This window comes from Serpula lacrymans, assembly GCF_000218685.1.
Source record: "Serpula lacrymans var. lacrymans S7.9 unplaced genomic scaffold SERLAscaffold_11, whole genome shotgun sequence".
NCBI lineage: Eukaryota > Fungi > Basidiomycota > Agaricomycetes > Boletales > Serpulaceae > Serpula > Serpula lacrymans.
Window position 1 is genome coordinate 1,546,077 of NW_006763300.1, and position 22,888 is coordinate 1,568,964.

Below are 22,888 nucleotides of genomic sequence, written 5' to 3' on the forward strand. Positions count from 1 at the left end.
TGGTATTACTCAATGGTGCGTTACTGGACGTGTTACTCTAGCGTTACTGATGAGGGGCATTACTCAGGCATTACTCAGTCATTACTCACAGTTTTGATAGAATAACAGGAAGTGAAGTTTTATCAAAAGTGCGGTGTAAGGTCAAGTCAGAACACAAGTCTCGATACAGAAAGAGTTGGTAATTCTAAGATGCTAATCCAAAAGCGTGATGATCAATAAATTTGTTGACATAGAATGATGCAAAAGCATCAAGTGAGTTATGAAACAATATCTGCCGGGAATCCTGTTGTCACCGAAAACAGGAAGGAGATGCGTGGCTCGTAGGATACAGTCAAGGTGAATCACTTCAGTTATTGGTGATAGGTCCTCATTGAAGTCTGGACAGTGTCAGGCAACGAACAAGAAGCTATATAACACAACCAAATGCCTGGCCAAGTCCCTTTGAAGGCGGTGGATCAGGGTATTGATAGTGAAGAGTATCAATGTAGGCGCAAATCCAAACTAATATTGAACTAAGGAATAATACATCGAGTATATACCCCTTATATAGTGAACCGCGAGGGTCAGACCGAGAAAGGGAAAGAGTAAGAAAGTGGTCTGACCAAATAACTAACCAATAAGAAAAGAGAGGAAAAGTGGTCCGATCTATCATAATTACTAATGGTGTGAGAGAGAGTCTTGGTAAGTGATGTATGATTTGGCTGTGTCAGTAAGCCCATGACTAGGCGCTGAGTCACATCTTAGACCGCTGATTAATATTCCTCCGAAGTATTCCCTGACATAGTGTAGAATCATTGCTATGTCATTCGGATATCTTCTTGAGGATCTATGACAGCTCTCCTTTGTTGTAAGTACAATAGAATAGGAGTATGAAGGGAAAAGAAGAAGAAGAAAGATAAAAGTAATAGAATACCGGCTGAGATCTCTGGTCCGAGGGCGAGAGGAGTGACGGGGAAGGAGTCGGATAACCACGACATGATGGGAATGCAATGAGAAAAATTGATTCCTTACAGACAGACCATCCACATACCGGTGAGGTTGTTGGGCTCTTCTTGGACTTTTGAGAACCAGTGCACTAATGCACATGGGTAGAGTACATCCTGAAAGGTGAAAGAAAAAAACAGTAGGATGTGGACAACATCCAATCCCTGCATCCCAGTGAACATGGGGTCCCTCTCAACAAAGACACAGTCATGCCGAGAAGGTCCTCTCCGCCATGATGGAGAAGCACGTATAGTTTCTCAATGCATACCTCCGAGTCCACTTTCATCACTTGGGGCATAGAACATGGCTGTAGCTGAGTGAAATACCGATATCTTTGCATTGAGTGACCCAGCTGGACAATTAGAAAGGGCGACATTGGCTGTGCATGGTGCATCAGGATCATGTAGATGTTGCTGATTATATAGAAATCTTTGGACAAGCTCGACCAGCCTTGGCTGGTCAAGCTGCTTCACTAGTTGGTCCAGTGTCCGTGCATATCCTTGCTCTGCAATTTCAGATTAGTGGGTAAATTAAACTAGAAAAAAAACAACTTACTTCGAGTTCGAGCAAGCTGAACATGTGTCACAGTAGGTGGCCCCCCTGAAACCGGATTGCTTTCAAGATCACCACTGTTGATATTGACGCCGCCTTCTACAGCAGCCTGAGGGCTCAGAATATTTCCAGAGAGCATGCCACGCTCTATAAAATCGACTTGTGAGGCTGCAAGTTTGTCAAGCCTTTGGTTTGTGAGTAGCATTTGCCCAAGTGCATTATAACGGTTGGAACGGCGCCATGGCTCTTTGACAGCCTTAATGTGTTTGGATTCGGTGATGGACGAACACAGTCCGTTTGGGGCACCAAACATTTGTATCAATGTGATGTAGTGGACTAAAGAATGTTGCCTAGGAAGAGAGAATCTGTTAGGTCGCACCCCAGTGGTCTGAAACACAGTGTGGTAGCTAGATTAATCCTATGAAGGCCTCTGGCCGCTTTTTTGAGGACTCAAGCGGAGCTTGAATACACATTGAGCCAGCCACTTTGACACACAAGCGCGTGAAACATTATTTGGGCGGAGCTTGAATGTGTAAAAGAGCAGTCAAAGATGTTTGTGATGTTGGTAAAGGCCCTCTAAAGTGTCTCATCAACTGTGGGAAAGTGCAAGTGTCCTGCCAGGACACTTGTGCTAGTCTTGAGCCAGCTGTTTTGGGAAGGTGCAGAATAAACCGCGCTGGAGCCACTTCCCAAATGTCTGGAGATATTTGATGGGCGACGAGTGCATCGTGTCACGCCGGGACTTTTTGGCTCTATCATTTGATTATCTTATCTTATCTGTTGGTCCTTGTACATACTTATGCAGTTTCTCCGAGTCGCATTTTGTGATCAATGCTGGATAACATGAGTGGAGACCAGACATCCAATGACTCCCTCAGCTTCTCAGATGTCAATGAGGATACTGACTACAATCCTTTCATTGCTGATGGTTTTTTTGAGCCAGATTATGATCCACTGGCAGATAGCAACAGCTTGGAGTTCCCTTCATACACATCATCCCCCATTCAACTTGTCAACACTCGCCATTTAAAGGAGAACCTAACAGGAAGTCCCGCAGCCAAAGTTTGAGCTATCCTGGACTACATGAATTCAGTAGGCCTCGACTTACCATTATTTTTGGATTTCCTTAGTTGGGGTGATCATGAGTCTATCATTGACACAAAAATGCGGTATGCAAGGACTTCGTTGATGGTCAGTGCTGAGCTTACAGGGATTTTAAAGCGGTGGCACAAACTCCCACGCACAAAAGGGACTCACAATTCTCGTGCTAATGGAGCACAACTGGTGCTTGAAGAATTTTCCTTGTCATGTGTTGCAGACGTACTTGAGGCTGAGCTGGAATCCATCAAGGACATGTGCTATTGTCCCCCAGAGGATGTTTTGGAAGAAGGCCTGACAAGCCTTTACATTGAAGACATATTGTTGAAACTGCGTAGTCCTGGTTTTGGAGGCACCCCAAAATTCTGGGCCTTGCTTCAGCGACTCAACAAAACAGCTGTGCAAGAGAAACAAAACACTTTGAAGAATCCTGACTTGGTGCGTAGTACATCATCCAAAGCTATTACTAACACTGAATTCCCAATCACCAGGTCAATATTTCTATTATATTTCAGATCATGTCCTTGCGCTCTCATCATCACAGCCGCTGGCCAAAAATGTTGACAACATTCCTTAAGTCTCAAGGCATCTCTGCAAAAAGCCTCGACCTCCTACGGACATTCTGCCTGACCATGAGTTATAAATAGTCTGTCCGGGCCATCAGTTCTATTTCTAAGAACAAGATGAATGAACTCTGTAAAATAATCCACATCCATCCCTTTGTGATATCTCATGACAACCTTAATATTCCCTTTTGTGTCTTTTCACAGTGAGTTGACAACAAAAGCCATTTTGATTTGGGAACTGCAGCTACCGTATTTTTACAACCAGGCGCTCCTCCAATTAAACCACTCTGCAATTGTACACTACAGGAGTATCGAGCAGCTGGACGGAAGGTTCCACTCACAGTGCAAGGCATCCTACTCCTTGAACAGGTTGCAGCCTCTTCTCGCCATTCCCGTGATCTCTACCATGTTCTTCAGTGGCTCATTACTTCACCAAAATTTTCTTTTGAAACATACCAACACTGCAATGATTCAGTGTTCAACCCACCTGCTCCTGTCCAAAGACTACCATCAGGCCAGCAATATATCACAAAGCAGTACATGCTGGGAACAGTACATATTGAAGAAGCCAGCTACAAAGGCAATGAGATGCTTTTGGGCGAGTGGTTTTCCCAGCTTCAGCTGGACTCTGTTGACAAACAAAAGAAGACTGGTCTTGAATGAGTAATCCCATGGGTTGGTGACCAGCTAACAGTGGAGCGGCTACAAGGACTTTTTAGGTTTCGTGCTCAGGATCACAATTTCTTTAACCACCTGGACTGGCTTGTACCCATCCTTGGGTGGTTTCATTTACAGATGGCATTTGCTAACTCACTGCACAAGCAGTACTTAGGGACTACAGCTGGCTGGGGCCTTATGTACGCTTTCACTTTGCTTGAAAGAAAAGGACTGGGTTTTGTGCAAACCCGAGGGCCTTTCCATCAGAATCTGCATAATGCAATCACTCAAGTTGCTGAAGTGCACTTTTGTGCATGTTGGACAGTTGTGGGTGAAGTAGAGACCCTGGCACATCTCCGTTGCAAATCCCCAGGCCAACTTGTCCATCTCGCAAAAGAAATTTTGAAGACACTTGCATCTAGTACTGCCTTAGAGGCCATTCACCTGCAAAGCAAAAACACACAGGACAAAGTCTTGTTACGATCACACATTTTCGGACCTTTAAATTTCATTCTCCTCTTTAAACCTTTTTTAGATACAACTCTCTCACGCAGTGGAGCTGGTCACACGGGCGTGGCCCCATGACATCATCAGCCACTGCCTCTATCAACTGTACAGTACACATGTACAAATAACCCTGTAGTAGTATATATACCCCAATAAAATCCAGGAAACTCCTCAGCGAGTCTTCCTGTTGTTTACCCACAACTAACTTGGTCCTCCCACTGAGCTTGCTAGCCTCAGGGACTGCGGTATACAAACCCAGTCACCCATTATCCTTTACTTAGAGTTCGGCGTGTGCACCAGAGTATACAAACTTTGGGTATTGTTACACTAAGACTCGCTCTTATCACTCTCCTGCACGTAGTGCAAAGCCGGACCACAGGCTTAAGTGGATTTCCGTATACGCGGCCCTCAGCGTTAAGAGGTGGTTTCTGAAAACCTTTTTTGGTTATACACGCGTCGTTTGGCCTAGTGCCAGACCGTAAAACCTAAAGGCTGTTCCCGCAGAGATAGGCTAGTGCCATACTCAAGGGAAATAGGAATTAATTGAAACGTTACACGGCCCCCAGTGTTAAGGGGAGTACGTAGTCACAGCAGAAGGTGTGGAACCTCTGGCTGTTAGTTTAGTTAGAAAAACTTCTTCTTCAAATACCTCTGACCAGGCCGGGCACTTGTCTCCGCCAGTTGGAGAAGGGTTGACAGCTTAACAAGCGGACCACCCCCTGACAACCATTCGGACCAGGGTTTATTACGTTACCTTTTATATACTTTTTATTACTATACGTGTGGGTAGTCGGAGATTGAGATCCGATATCCAGCTGGGAAGAGGTTGATCCGCAGTAGAGCAAGCGGGGACCCCCAGTTATCTTTTTTTTATATCACAAACGAAACAAGTCGACATGATGTCGCAAGATGATCTGAATGCGCTCCTTCACAGGATGCGGCAACAGATCGCAGATCTTACCGTTCAGCTGGCAGAGGTGCAAACCAACCCTGCATCAGTTGAACGAAAGTTCAACAAGAAGGTCGAGATTGTCGCTGACCCCGGCAGTTTCGACGGAGACAGAGCAAGATTCGCCGAGTGGTGGATCAAGCTCCAAATATGGGTGAAGGCAAATTACAAAGCCTTCGAAGATGATTTCGAGTTATCGACTGCAGTATTGTCGAGACTCAAGGGACCTGTGGCGGGTCGATACACCCAAGTACAGTTACAAGAATGCTACCAGTCGGGCAACTGGCCAGCATGGGACGATCTCAAAAACGAGATCGAAAAATATTTTAAGCCCCAGGCCGAACGCGACTGGGCGCGCCAGCAGATCCGTTCCTTTACTCAAGGAAACATGAGGACGGACAACTTTGTTACCCGGTTCCTGGCTCTTTCCATTCAGGGAGGGCTCGGGAACGAACATGCAGTAGAATTGTTGGAGCAAAACGTAGCTCCAGCAATTGCCCAACAGCTCTACTTGCAAGGGCGACGAGAAGACGAGCTGGCGAACGCAGCAGAAGCCGTTCGGGATATCGGTAGAGCTCAGGAGCTCTATCAGATGCAATTCTGTGGCAGGTCCACCAACACAAACAACCAACCCCAGAGGCGCCCTGGGTTACCAAACCAAAAACAAAATTCTTACGGGTTCAAGCCTTACGGGCTACAGCCAGGTAGAGGAGCTCCAATGGAGATCGGCGCGGTCCAAGGAGGACAGACGCGCAGATTCAAGGGCTCTTGCTACAGCTGTGGCAAGGAGGGACACATGTCCCGAGACTGTAGAACCGGAGTGCAGGCCGCTCAAAACAAAAACAACCAAGGGCGCCAGGCGCGCCAACTTGAAACAGAAAAACCAGACGATCGGCTCAATTCATTGACCGGTCGTTCGTACAACGAAATTCGTGCTTTCTTCTATGATCAGCAGGCTGCTGAGATGAAGGCACAGGGAAAAGAGTTCGGAGCTTAGGGGACTTGGGTCCCTCTGCTCCACGAAACAATGAAGTAAACCACAACAAGGTGGCTCCTGGTACGGGATGTGGCACGCACAATAAAGTACATGGGGTGGCTCCCAATTTTTCATTTTATAATCACTTCTCACCCCTCGAGGGTTGTATAACAGACGAATCAGATGATTGTGATAGTTTAAATTATAATACCAATGTTACCGCTGCACCAGCGTCTCAAAATGAGCGTGGCCCCGGCGAGATAAACACTAGGGTGCTTGATTCTGGAAACAAAATACAAAAAAATATAGAAAAGCACAAAGTACAAAAACATGTAACTTTCAATCCTATCATTTCTCTCGAGCCACTTCCAAAAGAAACCCCAAGGCGTGTGTTGATGCGCATGTACATATTTAAAAAAGAGATCTGTTTAGACGTTGCGGTTGAAGACCTTGCCCAAGGGACTATACACCCAACCAGCGCACTGCTTGATTCAGGCGCAAACAGAATATTTATAGATCAGGTCTGGGCGGAGAAAGCTGGTCTCCCGCTCCAAAAATTAGAAGCATCTATTCCTGTTTACAATGTTGATGGCACGCTTAATGCTGGTGGATGCATAACACACAAGTGTTCCTTTGTGGTCGAGTACCAAGGACACCAAGAACGCATCACCGCAGAAGCAACTCAACTAGGAAAGATTAACTTAATATTAGGCTGGACCTGGCTATTTAAACACAACCCTGAGATAGACTGGAAAACCGGGGCAGTAACACTGTCACGTTGTCCTCAAGAGTGTTCCGAATTAGGTAAACCCATTCACATACGTCAATCTGAATCTGAAGAGAAGATAAACGCTGGTCACGTTTATAACACACTCAGATCTCTGGATAAAGTAGACGACGATGATGATGAGGTTAAACCTGAAGAGGAAATAAAGAGGCTGGTACCTCCAGAGTATCATGACTTCTGGAAAGTCTTTTCAAAACATAAATCAGAGCGCTTCCCGGAGGCTAAGCCTTGGGACCATGCTATAGAGTTAAAGGATACTTTCAAACCGAAAAAGGGACACATGATTCCCCTCTCTGCTACAAAAAGAGAGGAGGTTTCAACCTTCATAGATGAGCAACTCAGGAAAGGGTACATCAAACCTTCCAAGAGTCCTCAGAGGGCACCAGTATTCTTTATACCTAAAAAGGATGGTAAAAAGCGTATGGTTATGGACTATCGTTATTTAAATGAACACACGGTTAAAAATGCCTATCCGCTACCATTGATTGGTCAGCTAGTAGACAAATTGGCTGGCGCCAAATTATTGACAAAGATGGATCTCAGATGGGGCTACAACAATGTACTCATCAAAGGAGAAGACACTTGGAAGGCAGCGTTCACATGCCACCGAGGATCCTTTGAGCCCCTCGTCATGTTCTTTGGACTTACGAACTCGCCTGCGACGTTCCAAAGCATGATGAACGAAATCTTTGCTGATATGGAAAACTGTGTCGTTATCTATATTGACAATCTTCTTATATTTACAAAGTCGGACGATGAGACTGAGCATGACAGGATCGTGCAAGAAGTCCTTTGACGCTTACAGGACCGGGACCTATTTGTAAAACCCGAGAAGTGTAATTTTAAAGTAAAAGAAGTCGATTGTCTCGGCATGATTATTGGCCAGAACGGCATTGGGATGGACCCTGAGAAGGTTAAAGCTATTCTGGAATGGCCGGAACCAACTCGAGTAAAAGGGGTTAGAGCATTCCTAGGCCTAGGCAATTTCTACCGAAGATTTATCGAGAACTTTGCAAAACTCGCGAGACCGTTGAACGATCTCACTAAAAAGGACTATGCTTGGCGCTGGACCAACAAAGAACAAGAAGCTTTTGATAAGCTTAAACAAGCATTTACGACAGCCCCCATTCTGGCCTTTCCAGAGCTAGACAAAGAATTCCGGCTAGAAGCCGATGCATCAGACTACGCAACTGGGGCAGTCTTATCTATTAAATGCCAAGATGACCTTTGGAGGCCTTGCGCATATTTATCACATAGTTTGTCGCCTGCAGAGCGCAACTATCAAATTTATGACAAAGAGATGCTAGCCATCATTAGAGCTTTAGAGCACTGGCGGCACTACTTAGAAGGTGCTAGACACCAGTTTGAAATTTGGACCGATCATAAGAACCTGGAATATTTTATGACGGCCAAAGACCTGAATCGAAGACAAGCCCGCTACGCGGTATACCTGTCTAGATTCAATTATAAATTAATTCATAAGCCCGGAGCTTCAATGGGAAAGGCAGATGCCTTATCTAGAAGAGAAGATCATCCCCTAGGCATAGAAGATGATAACAAAGGCGTAGTCCTAATAGAGCAATCTAGGCTAGCCAATGTTAGAATCGGGCAAGATAGTGATCTTCTAGAAGTCTTCAGGAAAGACATCTCATCAGAAGAAAAGAAACACCTTGAGGGCATTGAAAACTATTTATGGGAAGACGGGCTCTTCCAATACAAAAACAAGATCTATGTACCTGAATCTGCAAGGATCAAGGTCATAGATAGACATCATGACACACCAGTGGCTGGGCACCCTGGTTGGCAACGAACCATGGAGTTGATCTCCAGAAACTATATGTGGCCTGGCATGGTCAAAGACATACAAGAGTACGTAAAGTGCTGTCTTCGCTGTGCCATGGCAAAGAACTCGCATCAACCGCCGGCCGGTAAACTTATTCCTAATCCGATTCCAGCAGGACCCTGGCAGGATCTATCGGTTGATTTCACAACGGATCTACCTGAGTCAAACGGGTATGATTCAGTAATGGTGGTGGTGGATCGCTTCTCAAAAGAAGTTGTATTCATTCCCACAAATAAAACTATTACAGCCGCTGGTACGGCAGATTTATTTAAAGATTTTGTATGGTCTATCCACGGGTTACCTGAAACGGTAATCTCCGATAGAGGACCTCAATTCGCTAGCGAATTTACAAAAGAACTTTGTAAGATGCTGGGCATCAAGCCTAAATTATCCACGGCATTCCATCCGCAGACGGACGGACAAACGGAGAGACTCAATCAGGAATTGAAGCAATATCTCCGGATATTTATCAATGATAGACAGACGGATTGGGCCAAGTGGCTAAAGATAGCCCAGTTCTCATATAATATTAAACAGTCGTCGGCTACAGGAAAAGCACCATTCGAGGTCACGAGGTCGTACCTACCAAGAATGGGTGTAGAACCTGGTAAAAGCAAGAACGAGGCTGCGGGAACAATGGCAAAAGACATGAAGTCTGTCTTAGAAGAAACACGCAAGGCGTTGTTTAAATCTGCTGAGCAGATGATCGTAAAAGCAGAGCGTAGACGCTCGAAATCCCCACATTACCAAGTCGGTGATCTAGTTTGGTTAGATACCGAACATTTAAAGTTAAAAGATCGGCAATCAAGGAAATTGACCGAAAAGTGGATTGGCCCTTACTGGATTAAGGCAGTCAAACCCAACGCAGTGGAGCTGGAACTCCCAAAACGTATGAGGGTAGTACCCACGGTTAACATTAGCCGTGTGAAACCTTACAAGGGAACGTTGCCAGGCCAACGTGTGGACAGGCCAGGACCTGTAGAAGTCACACAGGAAGGTCACGAAGAATTTGAAGTGGAGAAAGTCGTAGACGCGCGCTTGAAGCGTGGAAAATTAGAATTCCTAGTCCACTGGAAGGGCTATGGAGACGAGGACAGAACTTGGGAACCAGAAGCACATCTGGATAATTCCCGAGACGCTGTTTGCGATTTTTATAAAAACAAACCCTCAGCTCCCAGGAAGCTTTGAGGTATGGACGCAAATATTTTTTCTTCTTTATTTCAACCGATGCCCGAAAATTTAACTACAACCTCTGGTACGTGGTCTCGTCTGGAAGTCGAACCATAGGAGGGGGGTAGTGTTACAATCACACATTTTCGGACCTTTAAATTTCATTCTCCTCTTTAAACCTTTTTTAGATACAACTCTCTCACGCAGTGGAGCTGGTCACACGGGCGTGGCCCCATGACATCATCAGCCACTGCCTCTATCAACTGTACAGTACACATGTACAAATAACCCTGTAGTAGTATATATACCCCAATAAAATCCAGGAAACTCCTCAGCGAGTCTTCCTGTTGTTTACCCACAACTAACTTGGTCCTCCCACTGAGCTTGCTAGCCTCAGGGACTGCGGTATACAAACCCAGTCACCCATTATCCTTTACTTAGAGTTTGGCGTGTGCACCAGAGTATACAAACTTTGGGTATTGTTACAAGTCTTGCATCAGAGCATCCTGTGGAATTGTCATGTGTTGAGGTATATAGATTTAGAGAGGGCCATGTAATGCGGTGATGAGGGAATAATAGAGGAGACTCTGTCCCATTTTTTGTTTTGTTTTGCGGGAGGTAATAACAAAAGGTATACTATTGAAGTGCTAGAGCTACTACAATGTCTGCAGCACGAATGGCCACCAGAACTAAAGTACAGTTCTCTCGCATTTTATTGGAATTTACTAACTTATATTTGACAGAGACTTTGTTCTTGACAGGTGCTGGTTGATGAACACAACTGGCCACCCCCTCGGATTTCTGCCTATAGACAAAGAGCATGAACATAATATCAAGGATACAAAGGTTACATTTGGAACTTGTGGCCCAAATGCATCTTGGGCTCTCATGAAGAAAACTTCCCCAGCCATTCCTGCACTCAGAGCTGTGCGCAAGCATACAGAACTTCAAATTCGGACACTTCAACAAGGCCTACACCACTCTGACCCACTCAAGGAGAAGGATATCGAGATCCTGCATAACACATACATTGCCTCAAATATTCACTCACAGCAGGATGGACGAGAGGTGAAGAGTAAAGCAGATGGGACTACAGATGTGTGATGAAAGGGTCTCTCAATATACTCACAAAAGGGACATTGGGAAGATGGTGGGATAATAGAAGTTATGTTCGGGCAACACAGGAGATATGGTAGGGTAGTGACAAATATACTATAATGAATGCCAGAACATATTACCTGACCCATGGAGGATGGAGGAAGTCCATGAGTGTATTGTCTGTTGGTAGCATGGGAGGGTGAACAACTTGAGGCTCAAGGTAAGCGGTACTGAGAGATATACCAGAACATATTACCAGACCCACGGAGGATGGAGGAAGTCCATGGGTGTATTGTCTGTTGGTAGCATGGGAGGGTGAACAACTTGAGGCTTGAGGTAAGCAATACTGAGAGATGCCAGAACATATTACCTGACTCACGGAGGATAAAGCGAGTCCTTAGTATATCATCTCAAGGGGAGCGGCACTCTTGAACAAGAGGATAAAAGATAAATGTATATAATCACTTGCTCTATATACAGTACTACAGTCCAAGGTATTGCACCTCCTGCTAGTCCTTGTAGGTCTCCGTTTTGGGCTGAAAAGAACTGGCAAAAAATGAGGGAGTGAAAGGCAAAAACGGCGGCACAGCAGTGGAGGATGAAGGTGTTAAGGTCCAAGTGGCATACAAAGTTTGAGTTGCATCTAGCGGGACTGAGGGTGTGTTGAAATTTACTTGGAACCTTACAAGAAAGAGTGTCAGTGGTATCAGCTGATAAGTGAAGAAATAGCTTACTCTGAGGTACCAGGCAGTGGTACATTTTCTTTACCACTTGCGCTGGAATTGCAGACTTGGTGTGAGCTTCATTTCTGCACTTGCAGCTCCCTTCCTACAGCCTTCTTCTCCTCCTTCACGGCCTCCCTTGCAAGCTTCTTTGCTTGGTGTTTCTCAACTTTGGCCCCTTCATGAGACTCTCGCACTTTGTGGTACAAGTGCCTTACCAAGTCCAGAACCTCACCACCATATACATCAACTAATGGCCATGAGTCCCTGAGAGATTTGCAAGGGTCATTAATTGTTTTCCACGAATGATTAGAGGCTATTGATTTTAGAGTGAGATTGGGGAGAAGTGCAAGGCCAGTAAATGAACAGTGGGGATAGTCACGCTGGCAGATCGTCACACGCCAATGGTCCAGAGTATCCTTGATGGTTTGGAGATGTTGGCCTGTGCATCGAGTGAGTGGGGAATTCTGATCAGCGGTTTTCATCACACACTTGCCCATTACATTCTGTTCATGGGTAGGTGTGTCTTCCTGCTCCTTGTCACTAGTTTCGGAGGATGTGTAAGCAGGACTGAGTAGAGGTAAAATAATATTGGAGGGCATAAGGCCCGTCGCAGTTCTGTTGCAGTTGTCACAGCAGACACTGGTAGGTGCTAGGTGCAAACATCAGAATGTCATGCTGCCACAGCAAATGTGCAACCTACATGTACGGCTGGGTGGATTATTGTAAAATACATCTGCAATATCACGCCAACAACATGTGGTTTCAATCCAGGCTTGAAGAGGCTCTTCTATTTTCTTGCGGTACGTTGGATCTTTCTCTATTCCAATCTCATGGTCTGAGTCTTCAAGCTCATCTTCTGACTCTAAGTTCTCTTCTTCAGTTCTGACTTTCTTTGCTTTACTAATGCGTTGAAGCACTGACACTTCAACCATCATTATAACACGTCCTTGAAGAGTGAAGTTGCGGACGGCTTGGCCTGCTCTTTGGAGCCATACTGACAGTAATGATGGGACTCCAAATTGGATCACCAACTCAACATCTGGTATGTCGAGTCCCTGTTTAATTATTAGACAAAGCAAGCTTATTAAATTGCTTTGAATGCTAACCATGCCACCTATTTTGGTTACAAACATGACCCTTATTTTTCCTTCACAAAAGTCACGCAAGACAGTTTTCCTGGTGCGTGGTGAGTGTCTGGCATTCAAATAACTGATTTGACTCTTTAGTTGGTCAGATACAATTTTGTGGAGTCTCCAAAAGCCGGCCTGGGACTGACTAACAGTGTTAACAAAGATGAGTGCCCGTGGTATTTCATTGGCAGCCTGTGCGTCTTTGACAATGAAATCAAGGGCTGAATAGTCTGCAGAGCCAGCAATGATGCAAAGCTCCTGCATTACATTAGGTTGGTCATTTCCCAAGTTCAAATGAAAGGATTTTGATGCGCTAATGTGCAGTGTTTTTTGAACCTTGGCCAAGACAGCAGGGGACATTGTAGCTGACATTGCATATATAGGTGTGCCTAGAGGCACAAATGAATGGAGCCTATCTAATTTGGCATACACTGGCCAAAAGTCACCTCCCCACTGTGAGATACAGTGGGCTTCGCCAACTATGTATTCGAGTACACATTTCTGAAAAGCAGGTGAGCACAACAATGCATTAAATTGGGGGTTTTCATTTGTTATTTCTGGTGATGCTAACAATATTTGATACTTAAGGTCCTTGAGCTCCTACACATGCCAAGCAACATAGAGACTCAAGAAATAGACTTACCTTGTGTAAGTCTTGATTATATGTGTTCCCATTTACCGCAACTGACTGTACACCCCATGCATGAAACTGATTGGCCTGTTCCTCTTCTATAGTTTTCAACAGCAATATAACAACTGTTATGCCATCCTTCTGTACAAAGGATGGCATGACATAAGCCAAAGTCTTTCCAGATCCTGTGCCAGCAATAATGGTGCAGTCGAGTCCCAAAGTAAAGGCCTCAGCGGCATCCACTTGCCATGAACAGGGGGTGTAGCCGTTGCATTGTTGGCGGACAACATTCCGAAGTGATTCTTGTAAGTCTGCTTCTTGGCCTGCCACTTCAGCTTTCTGATGAGCTTCTACAAGGTTGGTAAAGGATTTCTTTTTGATGGCTTCATGGGATAGATATTCTATAGGGACAGTGACCATTTAATGAAGCTTAATGAAGCATGGGGAGTGACAAATAATTGAATGATCATTGAATATGGGACTTGTCAATATTTTCTGATTTCTGTACTACTAAGCATAATTACATCATGATAATCTTGGTCTAAAAGCGGCAATCATTGCCTAAAAGAGTCGGGTGTCTGTGACACTGTGACTCGATGCACTCATCCTAAGACAAAAGTGTCCAGACATTTTGGGAACCTCTCAGCGCGGCTTATTCTGCGCCTTCCCAAAATGTCTGGTTTAAGACTACACTCGTGCCATCAAAACAGTGTACATCTATATCAACCATATTGCATCTATAAATTTTGTGAGAGTACCAAATAGTATTCACAACATGTAAAGAAACTAATAACTGTATTGTTTATCTCCCAATAGTTTATTTAAAATATAACTATTATATTTTGGACATCCTTTGGGAGTATTATATGGTGTTCACCACATTTAATGGGACTACCCTGTATACTACTTATTTCTCACTAGATATCCCGGTTGCTCTAGTAGAATGTCCCTAATTTACTTTTGCTATCCTTTAATAGCATTATATATTATCTAAAAAATCTAATGAGACTATTATTTGTACTGCGAGTATCTTAGTAAGTCCTTTAAAATATTTTTAGTTATATATGGATGTTCTTTAAAGGTACTAAATAGTGTTTAAAATATCCAAAGGAACTAATATTTGCACTGTTGGTGTCTCAATGGTTATCTAAAATATCCCTAAAATATCCTGGATGTTCGTCAGGAGTATCTGTACAATGTCCACAATATCCAATAAAGACTACCCTGAATACTACATATATCCCACTAGGTATTTCAAATAGTTTAGTAGGATATTTTTATTCTATCTTGGATGTCCTTTGGGAGTACCTAATGATATTCCAAAATAGTGCCATTATATATTATGGACACTATACAAGTACTCCTAAAGGACATTTAGGGTACAATGAGGACATCCTATTGGAGTATCTGGGACATATTTAGACTACCACATATATAAACCCTCAAGGACACCTTGTTACCTATTATGAGACATTTTTGAATTTGGAACATCCAAGAATAGTCCTACCTTGTAATAATATAGGATATATAACTTTTGAAATTTTAATCAATATAAGGACCCTTGGCAAGCACATCAAATACTATGTTAGACTTACATGCACAAAACCCAGCTTGAAAACAGCGCAAGTGTGGGGCTTGTGGTTCAACTGGACATATAGGTAACATATTAATTATTGTCTCGAAGCATCCAGCTAATTTACATGTTTTAGCATCCAACCAATCCTATCCAAAGTACAGAGAAAGGCCTCTGAAGCACTTCAGTCAACCTCTTTTCATAGCCTCTTAGGTTGATCAGTTATGGTTCAATGATGTGCCTAAGAGGCTTTTATCCTGGGATTATCCCACATGCAGATAATCCATACAGGACTCTCTTAAATTAAATTCATCCAAGGGGTATTTAGGAATCCTAGGACTCCAAAGTGGTGCTGTAGGTGCAAGTGGTCTGCTTTGTAGCGGGCATGTGGTGAATAGAGGCGGCAGCGGATAATGAGATGTGTATAGTGCGAGAACATTTTGCCCAAACTGGTTGGCATGGCATCAATTTATTTGGTCTTTCAAAGAAGCTGTGTCAGAGAGTTTTGAGTTGTGAGCCAAGCTGACAATATGGTCAAGAATAGAATCTGCTAGAATCAGCTGTGGGCCAAAGAAATCATAGTTGCCAAGTCCACTATTTATCATCTCCTCTTCTCTCCACCCTTCAAGCGCTCTGCAGAATGCAATGTCTTTTGTGGCCATAGTGAATAGTTCAACTCTATATTTTGCCTTTGCATGAGTGTGTTTAGGTGGTGGCTGCAATTTTGAAGGCAGAAAGAGGCATGCACTGGTTGGATTGCACGCATCATAACAGTGATGTGACTGCTTCATGTTGCACCACTCGCAGCATGTTGAATCTGAGTCGCTGTTGCCGTTGCAAGCTGTGAAGACATGTAAGTGTACTAACTTTTTTTCTTCTGGTCTTTGACTCACAACTTGGATTGTTGAAATATTCATTGATAATGTTCCTTGGACAAATACCTCAACTGTGTGCATTGATATAGGTCTCCATAGCGTTCACCTCGTACTTGGTGTTTGTAGGGGCATCGGGAATAAGGCAATTGGTATGTGGTCCTACAACAGCTGTAGATTCTTTGGTGATATTTGGTAGCTGCGAGTCTACCCCATGTATCTCAACATCATTAGTGATGTCCTCTGTATCATCATCCACATCACTCATCTTGCTGTCATTGTCTGCAATGTCACCACCCTCATCTTCCTGTGCAACCCTGCCAGTCCCTAACCGTTTTTGTTTGTTCATGAGTTGTTTCCCTTTATTGTTTGAGCTACATTTTCTTTTTGCCTTGCCTTTGTTTTTGTCCAGGTACTTTGGCTCAACAAAATAGATTGCAACACCATCAAGCTCTGGATTTTGAACAGCTCTCCCCATGCGCTACACCAGAGTACATAGTGATGTGACATACTTCCACTGTATTACTACATTTATGCTGCGCAGATCAAGACCCTGCCAAGAGTTTCAGCACGAGAAGTATGTCTATCTGTTGAGACTTTTCTAATGTACCATTCCTACAGTGTCTGTGTAGCATATTCCCCAGAGCTCACCTGTTTTAAGTTTTTCTACCATAGTCTTTCAGAATTGGGGGCTCATTCCAGAGTGAAACCACACTATCTTATCTGCATGTTCCCTGGGGGCTTGTGAACGTAAAAATGTACCTATAGCTTCTGTTTCTTTTCGTGAGTTTGCAAAGACCATGAACTGTTCATTTCCGTCTAACTGCAGCACTCAAAGTAGGTCTCACCTTGTGTTGATTGGATAGATCAGCTCCTTGACTCAATAGTATATGTTTGGCCGGTCATTTGTACAATGGACCTTGACCATGTTCGAGCAAGTATGAAGCTTGTCTTTGACATCATCCAGAATATGTGGGGGAATAGTTGCCAAAGCACAATGAAAGGAAATGTGCAGGGGAAGAAGCCAACAAGTATATCCTATTTCACCATACTCTGGTCGGAGACTATTCCCCCACTTACTGATACAATGTGACTTATCCAGGGTAACATTGAAAAGCTGTTGCGTGAACCTAGGACTGTCCAGCAGCTTTTTGAAGTGAGAGTCATTCCTGATATGCTCTGGGCTGACACTAATAGCTTGGTATTTGCCCGCTTCAATATCCTGTAGTGTTTATTAGTAATTAACAACTCAGATGCCCTTATCACAAAGGATCCAACCTTAAAGGCTTTGTCAGTAGCTGTATTAGCTGTGAGATTGATGTTTGGTATCTTAGCTACTTTTAACTCTTCGCTATTCTTGTCCCCAAGAATATTGAGCGGTGTAATGAGGATTATGATACCATTGTCATTGAAAAGCAGTGGTATCCAGAAACAGAGAGTCTTTCCCGAACCTGTTGCTGACAGTGTAAAAACATCTTGTTGTTGGAGTTGGGCTTGAGCAGATCTGAGCTGCCAGCTGCAGGGTGCATAGCTAAAAAATTGCTGTACTGCTGCCTGCATTTCATCAAGTGAAGGAACCACATACTTTAGAGCTGACATCAAGAAACCCAAAGAAGGTGAGTAAAGTACACGGGTTTAGTCCTATTTGTTTTTGGTGGTGTTATGGTGATGCACATGTCCAAAATGGTCCTGCTCCGGGGTGATTTTTGGCAGCTGAGCCGTTGATACAAACAGAGTCAAATGTGTGCCACAGCAAGTTTTGCCATTCGGCGGTGGGTGTTCAACCAAGTGTTAAAGTTTCGGATTAAGCTCAGAAAATTTTGATTATGTAATACAAAAATATGTGACTACGACACTAGGATAGCTTGGACACCCACTGCTAACAGGATTTGGAGTCTGCCCCCCTCCTATGGCTCAACTTCCAGGCAAGACCAAGTTCCAGAGGTTGTAGTTAGATTTTTGGGCATTATTTGAAATAAAGAAGAAAAAAGATTTGAGTCCATTCCTCGAAGCTTCCTAGGGGCTAAGTGTTTTAATTTATAAAAATTGCGAGCAGTGTCTCGAGAATGATCCAAATGGGCTTCTGGTTCCCAAGTTCTGTCCTCATCTCCATAGCCTTTCCAGTGGACTAGGAATTCTAATTTTTCACGCTTCAAGCATGCATCCACCACCTTCTCAACTTCAAACTCCTTGTGACCTTCCTGTGTCACTTCTACAGGTCCCGGCCTGTCTACTCATTGACCTAGCAATGTTCTTTTATAAGGTTTCACACAGCTGATGTTAACTGTGGGAACCACTTTCATACATTTTGGGAGTTCCAGCTCCACTGCATTGGGCTTAACTTCCTTAATCTGATAAGGGCCAATCCATTTTTTGGTCAATTTCCTAGATTGCTAATCTTTTAACTTGAGATGTTTGGTGTCTAACCAAACCAAGTCCCCAACTTTATATGCAAGGGCCTTTGACCATCTACACTCTGCCCTTTCAACCATCTGCTCAGATTTAAATAATGCTTTGCGTTTTTCTTCTAGAACAGACTTCATATCTTTGGCCATAGTTTTAGCAGCCTAAGTTTTGCTTTTGCCAGGTTCTACCCCATGCTTGGTAGGTAGGACCTTGTAACCTCAAATGGTGTCTTTCCTGTAGCCAACAACTGTTTGATATTGTATGAGAACTGAGCTATTTTTAGCCACTTGGCCCAATGCATTTGTCTGTCATTAATAAATATCCAAAGATACTGTTTCAACTCCTGGTTGAGTCTCTCCGTTTGTCCATCTGTCTGCAGATGGAATGCTGTTGAGAATTTAGGTTTGATGCCCAGCATCCAACAAAGTTCTTTTGTAAATTTGCTAGCAAATTGAGCTCCCCTATTAGAGATCACCGTCTTGGGTAACCCATGGGTAGACCATACAAAGTTTATAAATAAGTCTGCTGTACCAATAGCTGTGATAGTTTTATTTGTGGGTATGAACACAACTTCCTTGGAGAAGCAAACCACAACCACCATTACTGAAGCATACCCATTAGACTCAGGTAGATCTGTCATGAAATCAACCAATATATCCTGCCAGGGTCACGTTGGAATTGGGTTAGGTATAAGTTTACCGGCCAGCGATTGATGAGAGTTCTTTGCCATAGCGCAGCAAAGACAACACTTTATGTATTCCTGTATGTCTTTGACCATGCCAGGCCACATGTAGTTTCTGGAGATCAACTCCATGGTTCATTGCCACCAAGGGTGCCCAGCTACCAGTGTGTTATGATGTCTATTTATATCCTTGATCCTTGCAAACTCAGGTACATAGATCCTGTCCTTATAATGGAAGAGCCTGTCCTCCCATAAATATGTTTTAATGCCATCAAGGCGCCTCTTCTCTTCTGATGAGATGCCTTTCTTGAAGACTTCTAGAAGATCATCATCATGACCAATTCAAACATTGGCTAACCTGGATTGATCTATCAGGATTACACCTTTGTTGTCATCTTTAATGCCATGGGCATGATTTTTTCTTCTAGATAAAGCATCTACATTTTCCATAGAAGTTCCTGGCTTATGAATTAATTTATAATTGAATCTAGACATATATACCGCATAGCAGGCTTGTCTTTGATTTAGGTCTTTGGCTGTCATAAAATACTCCAGATTTTTATGATCAGTCCAAATCTCAAACTGGTACTTAGCACCTTCTAAATAGTGCCGGCAGTGCTCCAGAGCTCTAATGATAGCCAGCATCTTGTGCTCTGTAGGTGACAAACTATGTGACAAATAAGCACAAGGCCTCCAGAGATCATCTTGGCATTTGATAGATAAGACTGCCCCTGTAGCAAAGTCTGAAACATTCATTGGTTTCTAACCAAAATTCTTTATTTCGCTCTGGGAAGGCTGGTATTGGGGTTGTTGTAAACACATTTTTGAGCTTGTCAAAAGCTTTTTGCTCTGTGTTGGTCCATTGCCAAGTAATGTCCTTATAGAAGAGATAATTCAACAGTCTCACTGTAAGGAATCAATTTTTCTCATTGCATTCCCATGGTTATCCGACTCCTTCCCCGTCACTCCTCTCGCCCTCGGACTAGAGATCTCAGCCGGTATTCTATTACTTTTATCTTTCTTCTTCTTCTTTTCCCTTCATACTCCTATTCTATTGTACTTACAACAAAGGAGAGCTGTCATAGATCCTCGAGAAGATATCCGAATGACATAGCAATGATTCTACACTATGTCAGGGAATACTTCGGAGGAATATTAATCAGCGGTCTAAGATGTGACTCAGCGCCTAGTCATGGGCTTACTGACACAGCCAAATCATACATCACTTACCAAGACTCTCTCTCACACCATTAGTAATTATGATAGATCGGACCACTTTTCCTCTCTTTTCTTATTGGTTAGTTATTTGGTCAGACCACTTTCTTACTCTTTCCCTTTCTTGGTCTGACCCTCGCGGTTCACTATATAAGGGGTATATACTCAATGTATTATTCCTTAGTTCAATATTAGTTTGGATTCGCGCCTACATTGATACTCTTCATTTGACAATACCCTGATCCACCGCCTTCAAAGGGACTTGGCCAGGCATTTGTTTGTGTTATATAGCTTCCCTGTTGGTTGCCTGACAGTACTAAGTCACAACTAGTATTGCTGATTAATCTCTCTCCAAAGTATCTCCGTGCACCGCTTATGATTGGAGCTACACCATGGGGATGTCTTTGCGTGAATGAGAGGAGAGTCTCCTGTGTTGTAAGTATGACAAAACATGGTGTCATGGACCAAAGTTGACTGGTAGCATGGACAGGTGTCAGTAACGAAGTAAAATTCAAAAGACTCACCTTTGTGCCACACCGGCACAGTGTCACATGGAATAGTAATAAATGCTACCTTTTTTGTACTTGTGGCTGATCAGTACTCGTCTCTATTAGGCAATCAAGTCGTGCCTACCCTTGCCTTTCATTCAGTACTTTCCGCACTTTGGCACTTCAGCAATTTTTCATGTCGCCACTTGGCTACACATTGCGCCCTCACTTTTGTCGTCTCTCCCTTACTTCCTTTTCCCTTACTTGGCCCCACCATGGGCCCTTTTCTGTTGTTTCTACTCTCACCTGCCGGTCACTTCTAAATTCCCATCATCATTCACTTTTTTGTCACCTCCACACTCCTACTCCTCATCCTCCTCGCACCTCCTCCCTACCTGATGTCACCGCTTTCTATCTGCTTCCATCGCTGATCTGTTGATTACCACATGCCACTGCTCATATCAGCCAAGCCCCAGTGGCCAATCCAAATTGGGCAGTTGGTTCACCTCCACAACATCAATCTTCCATCTTCTACCATCAAATCAATGGTCACTTGTCTTGCCTGGCTAGAATGTGGCTGGGTAGCTTTTGAGCTAGAGAAAGTCCACCCACTTACATCGCCAATGTTCCTTGCTGTCCCATTTGCTTGGGTACAAATATCTTTCATCCATTGTCTTTGCTACAGCTACAGTTACCATACACTGCCTGGGACTCATCTGTTCCAGATTGGAACTACTCCTCTCCCTCCCTTGTTTGATCAGGTGGTCCACTATAACCAGACCCTTGGCAAGGCCATGGAACTGTCAGATTTGGACTAGGTGGTGGACTGGTGGCTCCGGTTCCTTTCTCTCATCAGGACATTCATTTGCAGTGCAATTATTTTTTATTTTGAATCATTCTTATGGACACATATTTTTGTAGAATGTCTGACTGATGACAAGGGAGCTGTGTCGATAATGACGTTATTTTTGCCTTGCTCTCTTTTGCTGTATATTGCTATGACTTTACAATTTTTTTCTCTTGCTGTCTTTTTGCTATTGGACTATCTTTTGGCTGTACAACCTGTAACACTTTAGATGTTTCATTCTTTGTTCCTATCTTTTTTATTCCTTATTCTAATGATCTTATCCTGTACTACTTTCACAGGATTTGTCATTACATTCCTTTGCATTCTTTCTCATTCTCTTGCACAGACATACTGTGCATAGGTTTACTTTCTTTTCACTATATAAACCCCTGTACTTTACCTAGTACATTATCTCAATAGATCTTATCCCAATCAAATCTTGTCTCATCCTATCAAGTATATAGGATCTCTCATTGAATTTCCAAGCTCAAATCTATTGTCAATTGCTGCTTGTGATCCAGTGTGGTCACAAAACTTTTTGCTGCTATTACTACTATCATCATTCCACTGTCCACTTTCCACTGTTAAAAGTCACTGTCATCCCCTTCAATTAGAGTCCTTCTGTGCACTACAGCTTGTGTGTGAGGAGCCTGCTATCACTGGGATCCTGATCATCTTTATCATTCTCAAACCTGCCTTGTGCTACAATTAGCAAGGTAGTGTTTATCTTGCTTCACATCAGTTCCCCCTGACAAAACCGGATAAACCCGGTCTCTGCTAAAGCGGCCATTGTTCTCCATGGAGCATAGCCACCACTCCATGGAGTCGCCATTGTTCTCCTAGGAGTCATTATACCTTAGCAAGTAGCACCTCCAACTATAAGTAGTAGGGGGTTTAGTATAGGAATACCTCAGTTGTTTCTATAGCCTCTTGGGCAGTGGCTGAGGTATGTTACATTACATTTATTAGAGACCACCTTAACTGACATCTATTGTAGTTTCACTTAGGTAAATAATAAAGTTGTTTATATAGCCTCTCAGGCAGCGGCTGAGTTCCACTTAGATTTATTAGGTTATGAGCCCTGGTGCACAAAAGCTACACAGGAAATAATTCTGATTTGAAACAGCAACCT

General features: G+C 43.5%; 6 protein-coding genes across 6 annotated transcripts; 3 read left to right on the forward strand and 3 right to left on the reverse strand.

Annotated features, from left to right (window-relative positions):
- Positions 1–1,241: 1,241 nt before the first annotated feature.
- SERLADRAFT_441174 (uncharacterized protein) lies at positions 1,242–1,849 on the reverse strand (the record flags this gene model as incomplete). The annotated part of the gene is made up of 2 exons (XM_007321686.1): positions 1,242–1,489; positions 1,540–1,849. The coding sequence occupies 2 exons, from the start codon at positions 1,847–1,849 to the stop codon at positions 1,242–1,244; spliced, it is 558 nt and encodes a 185-aa protein (XP_007321748.1).
- An 851-nt stretch (positions 1,850–2,700) lies between these two features.
- SERLADRAFT_441175 (uncharacterized protein) lies at positions 2,701–3,863 on the forward strand (the record flags this gene model as incomplete). The annotated part of the gene is made up of 2 exons (XM_007321687.1): positions 2,701–3,072; positions 3,507–3,863. 2 exons carry the CDS (start codon positions 2,701–2,703, stop codon positions 3,861–3,863), a joined length of 729 nt encoding a protein of 242 aa, XP_007321749.1.
- A 1,397-nt stretch (positions 3,864–5,260) lies between these two features.
- Positions 5,261–6,310, forward strand: SERLADRAFT_441176 (uncharacterized protein; the record flags this gene model as incomplete). The annotated part of the gene is made up of 1 exon (XM_007321688.1): positions 5,261–6,310. The coding sequence occupies one exon, from the start codon at positions 5,261–5,263 to the stop codon at positions 6,308–6,310; it is 1,050 nt and encodes a 349-aa protein (XP_007321750.1).
- Positions 6,311–10,750: 4,440 nt separating this feature from the next.
- Positions 10,751–11,193, forward strand: SERLADRAFT_410428 (uncharacterized protein; the record flags this gene model as incomplete). The annotated part of the gene is made up of 2 exons (XM_007321689.1): positions 10,751–10,788; positions 10,851–11,193. 2 exons carry the CDS (start codon positions 10,751–10,753, stop codon positions 11,191–11,193), a joined length of 381 nt encoding a protein of 126 aa, XP_007321751.1.
- A 796-nt stretch (positions 11,194–11,989) lies between these two features.
- On the reverse strand, positions 11,990–14,093 carry SERLADRAFT_441179 (uncharacterized protein; the record flags this gene model as incomplete). Its single annotated transcript, XM_007321690.1, has 4 exons — positions 11,990–12,561; positions 12,613–12,967; positions 13,019–13,543; positions 13,686–14,093. The coding sequence occupies 4 exons, from the start codon at positions 14,091–14,093 to the stop codon at positions 11,990–11,992; spliced, it is 1,860 nt and encodes a 619-aa protein (XP_007321752.1).
- A 2,095-nt stretch (positions 14,094–16,188) lies between these two features.
- On the reverse strand, positions 16,189–16,596 carry SERLADRAFT_441180 (uncharacterized protein; the record flags this gene model as incomplete). The annotated part of the gene is made up of 1 exon (XM_007321691.1): positions 16,189–16,596. The coding sequence occupies one exon, from the start codon at positions 16,594–16,596 to the stop codon at positions 16,189–16,191; it is 408 nt and encodes a 135-aa protein (XP_007321753.1).
- Positions 16,597–22,888: the final 6,292 nt, after the last annotated feature.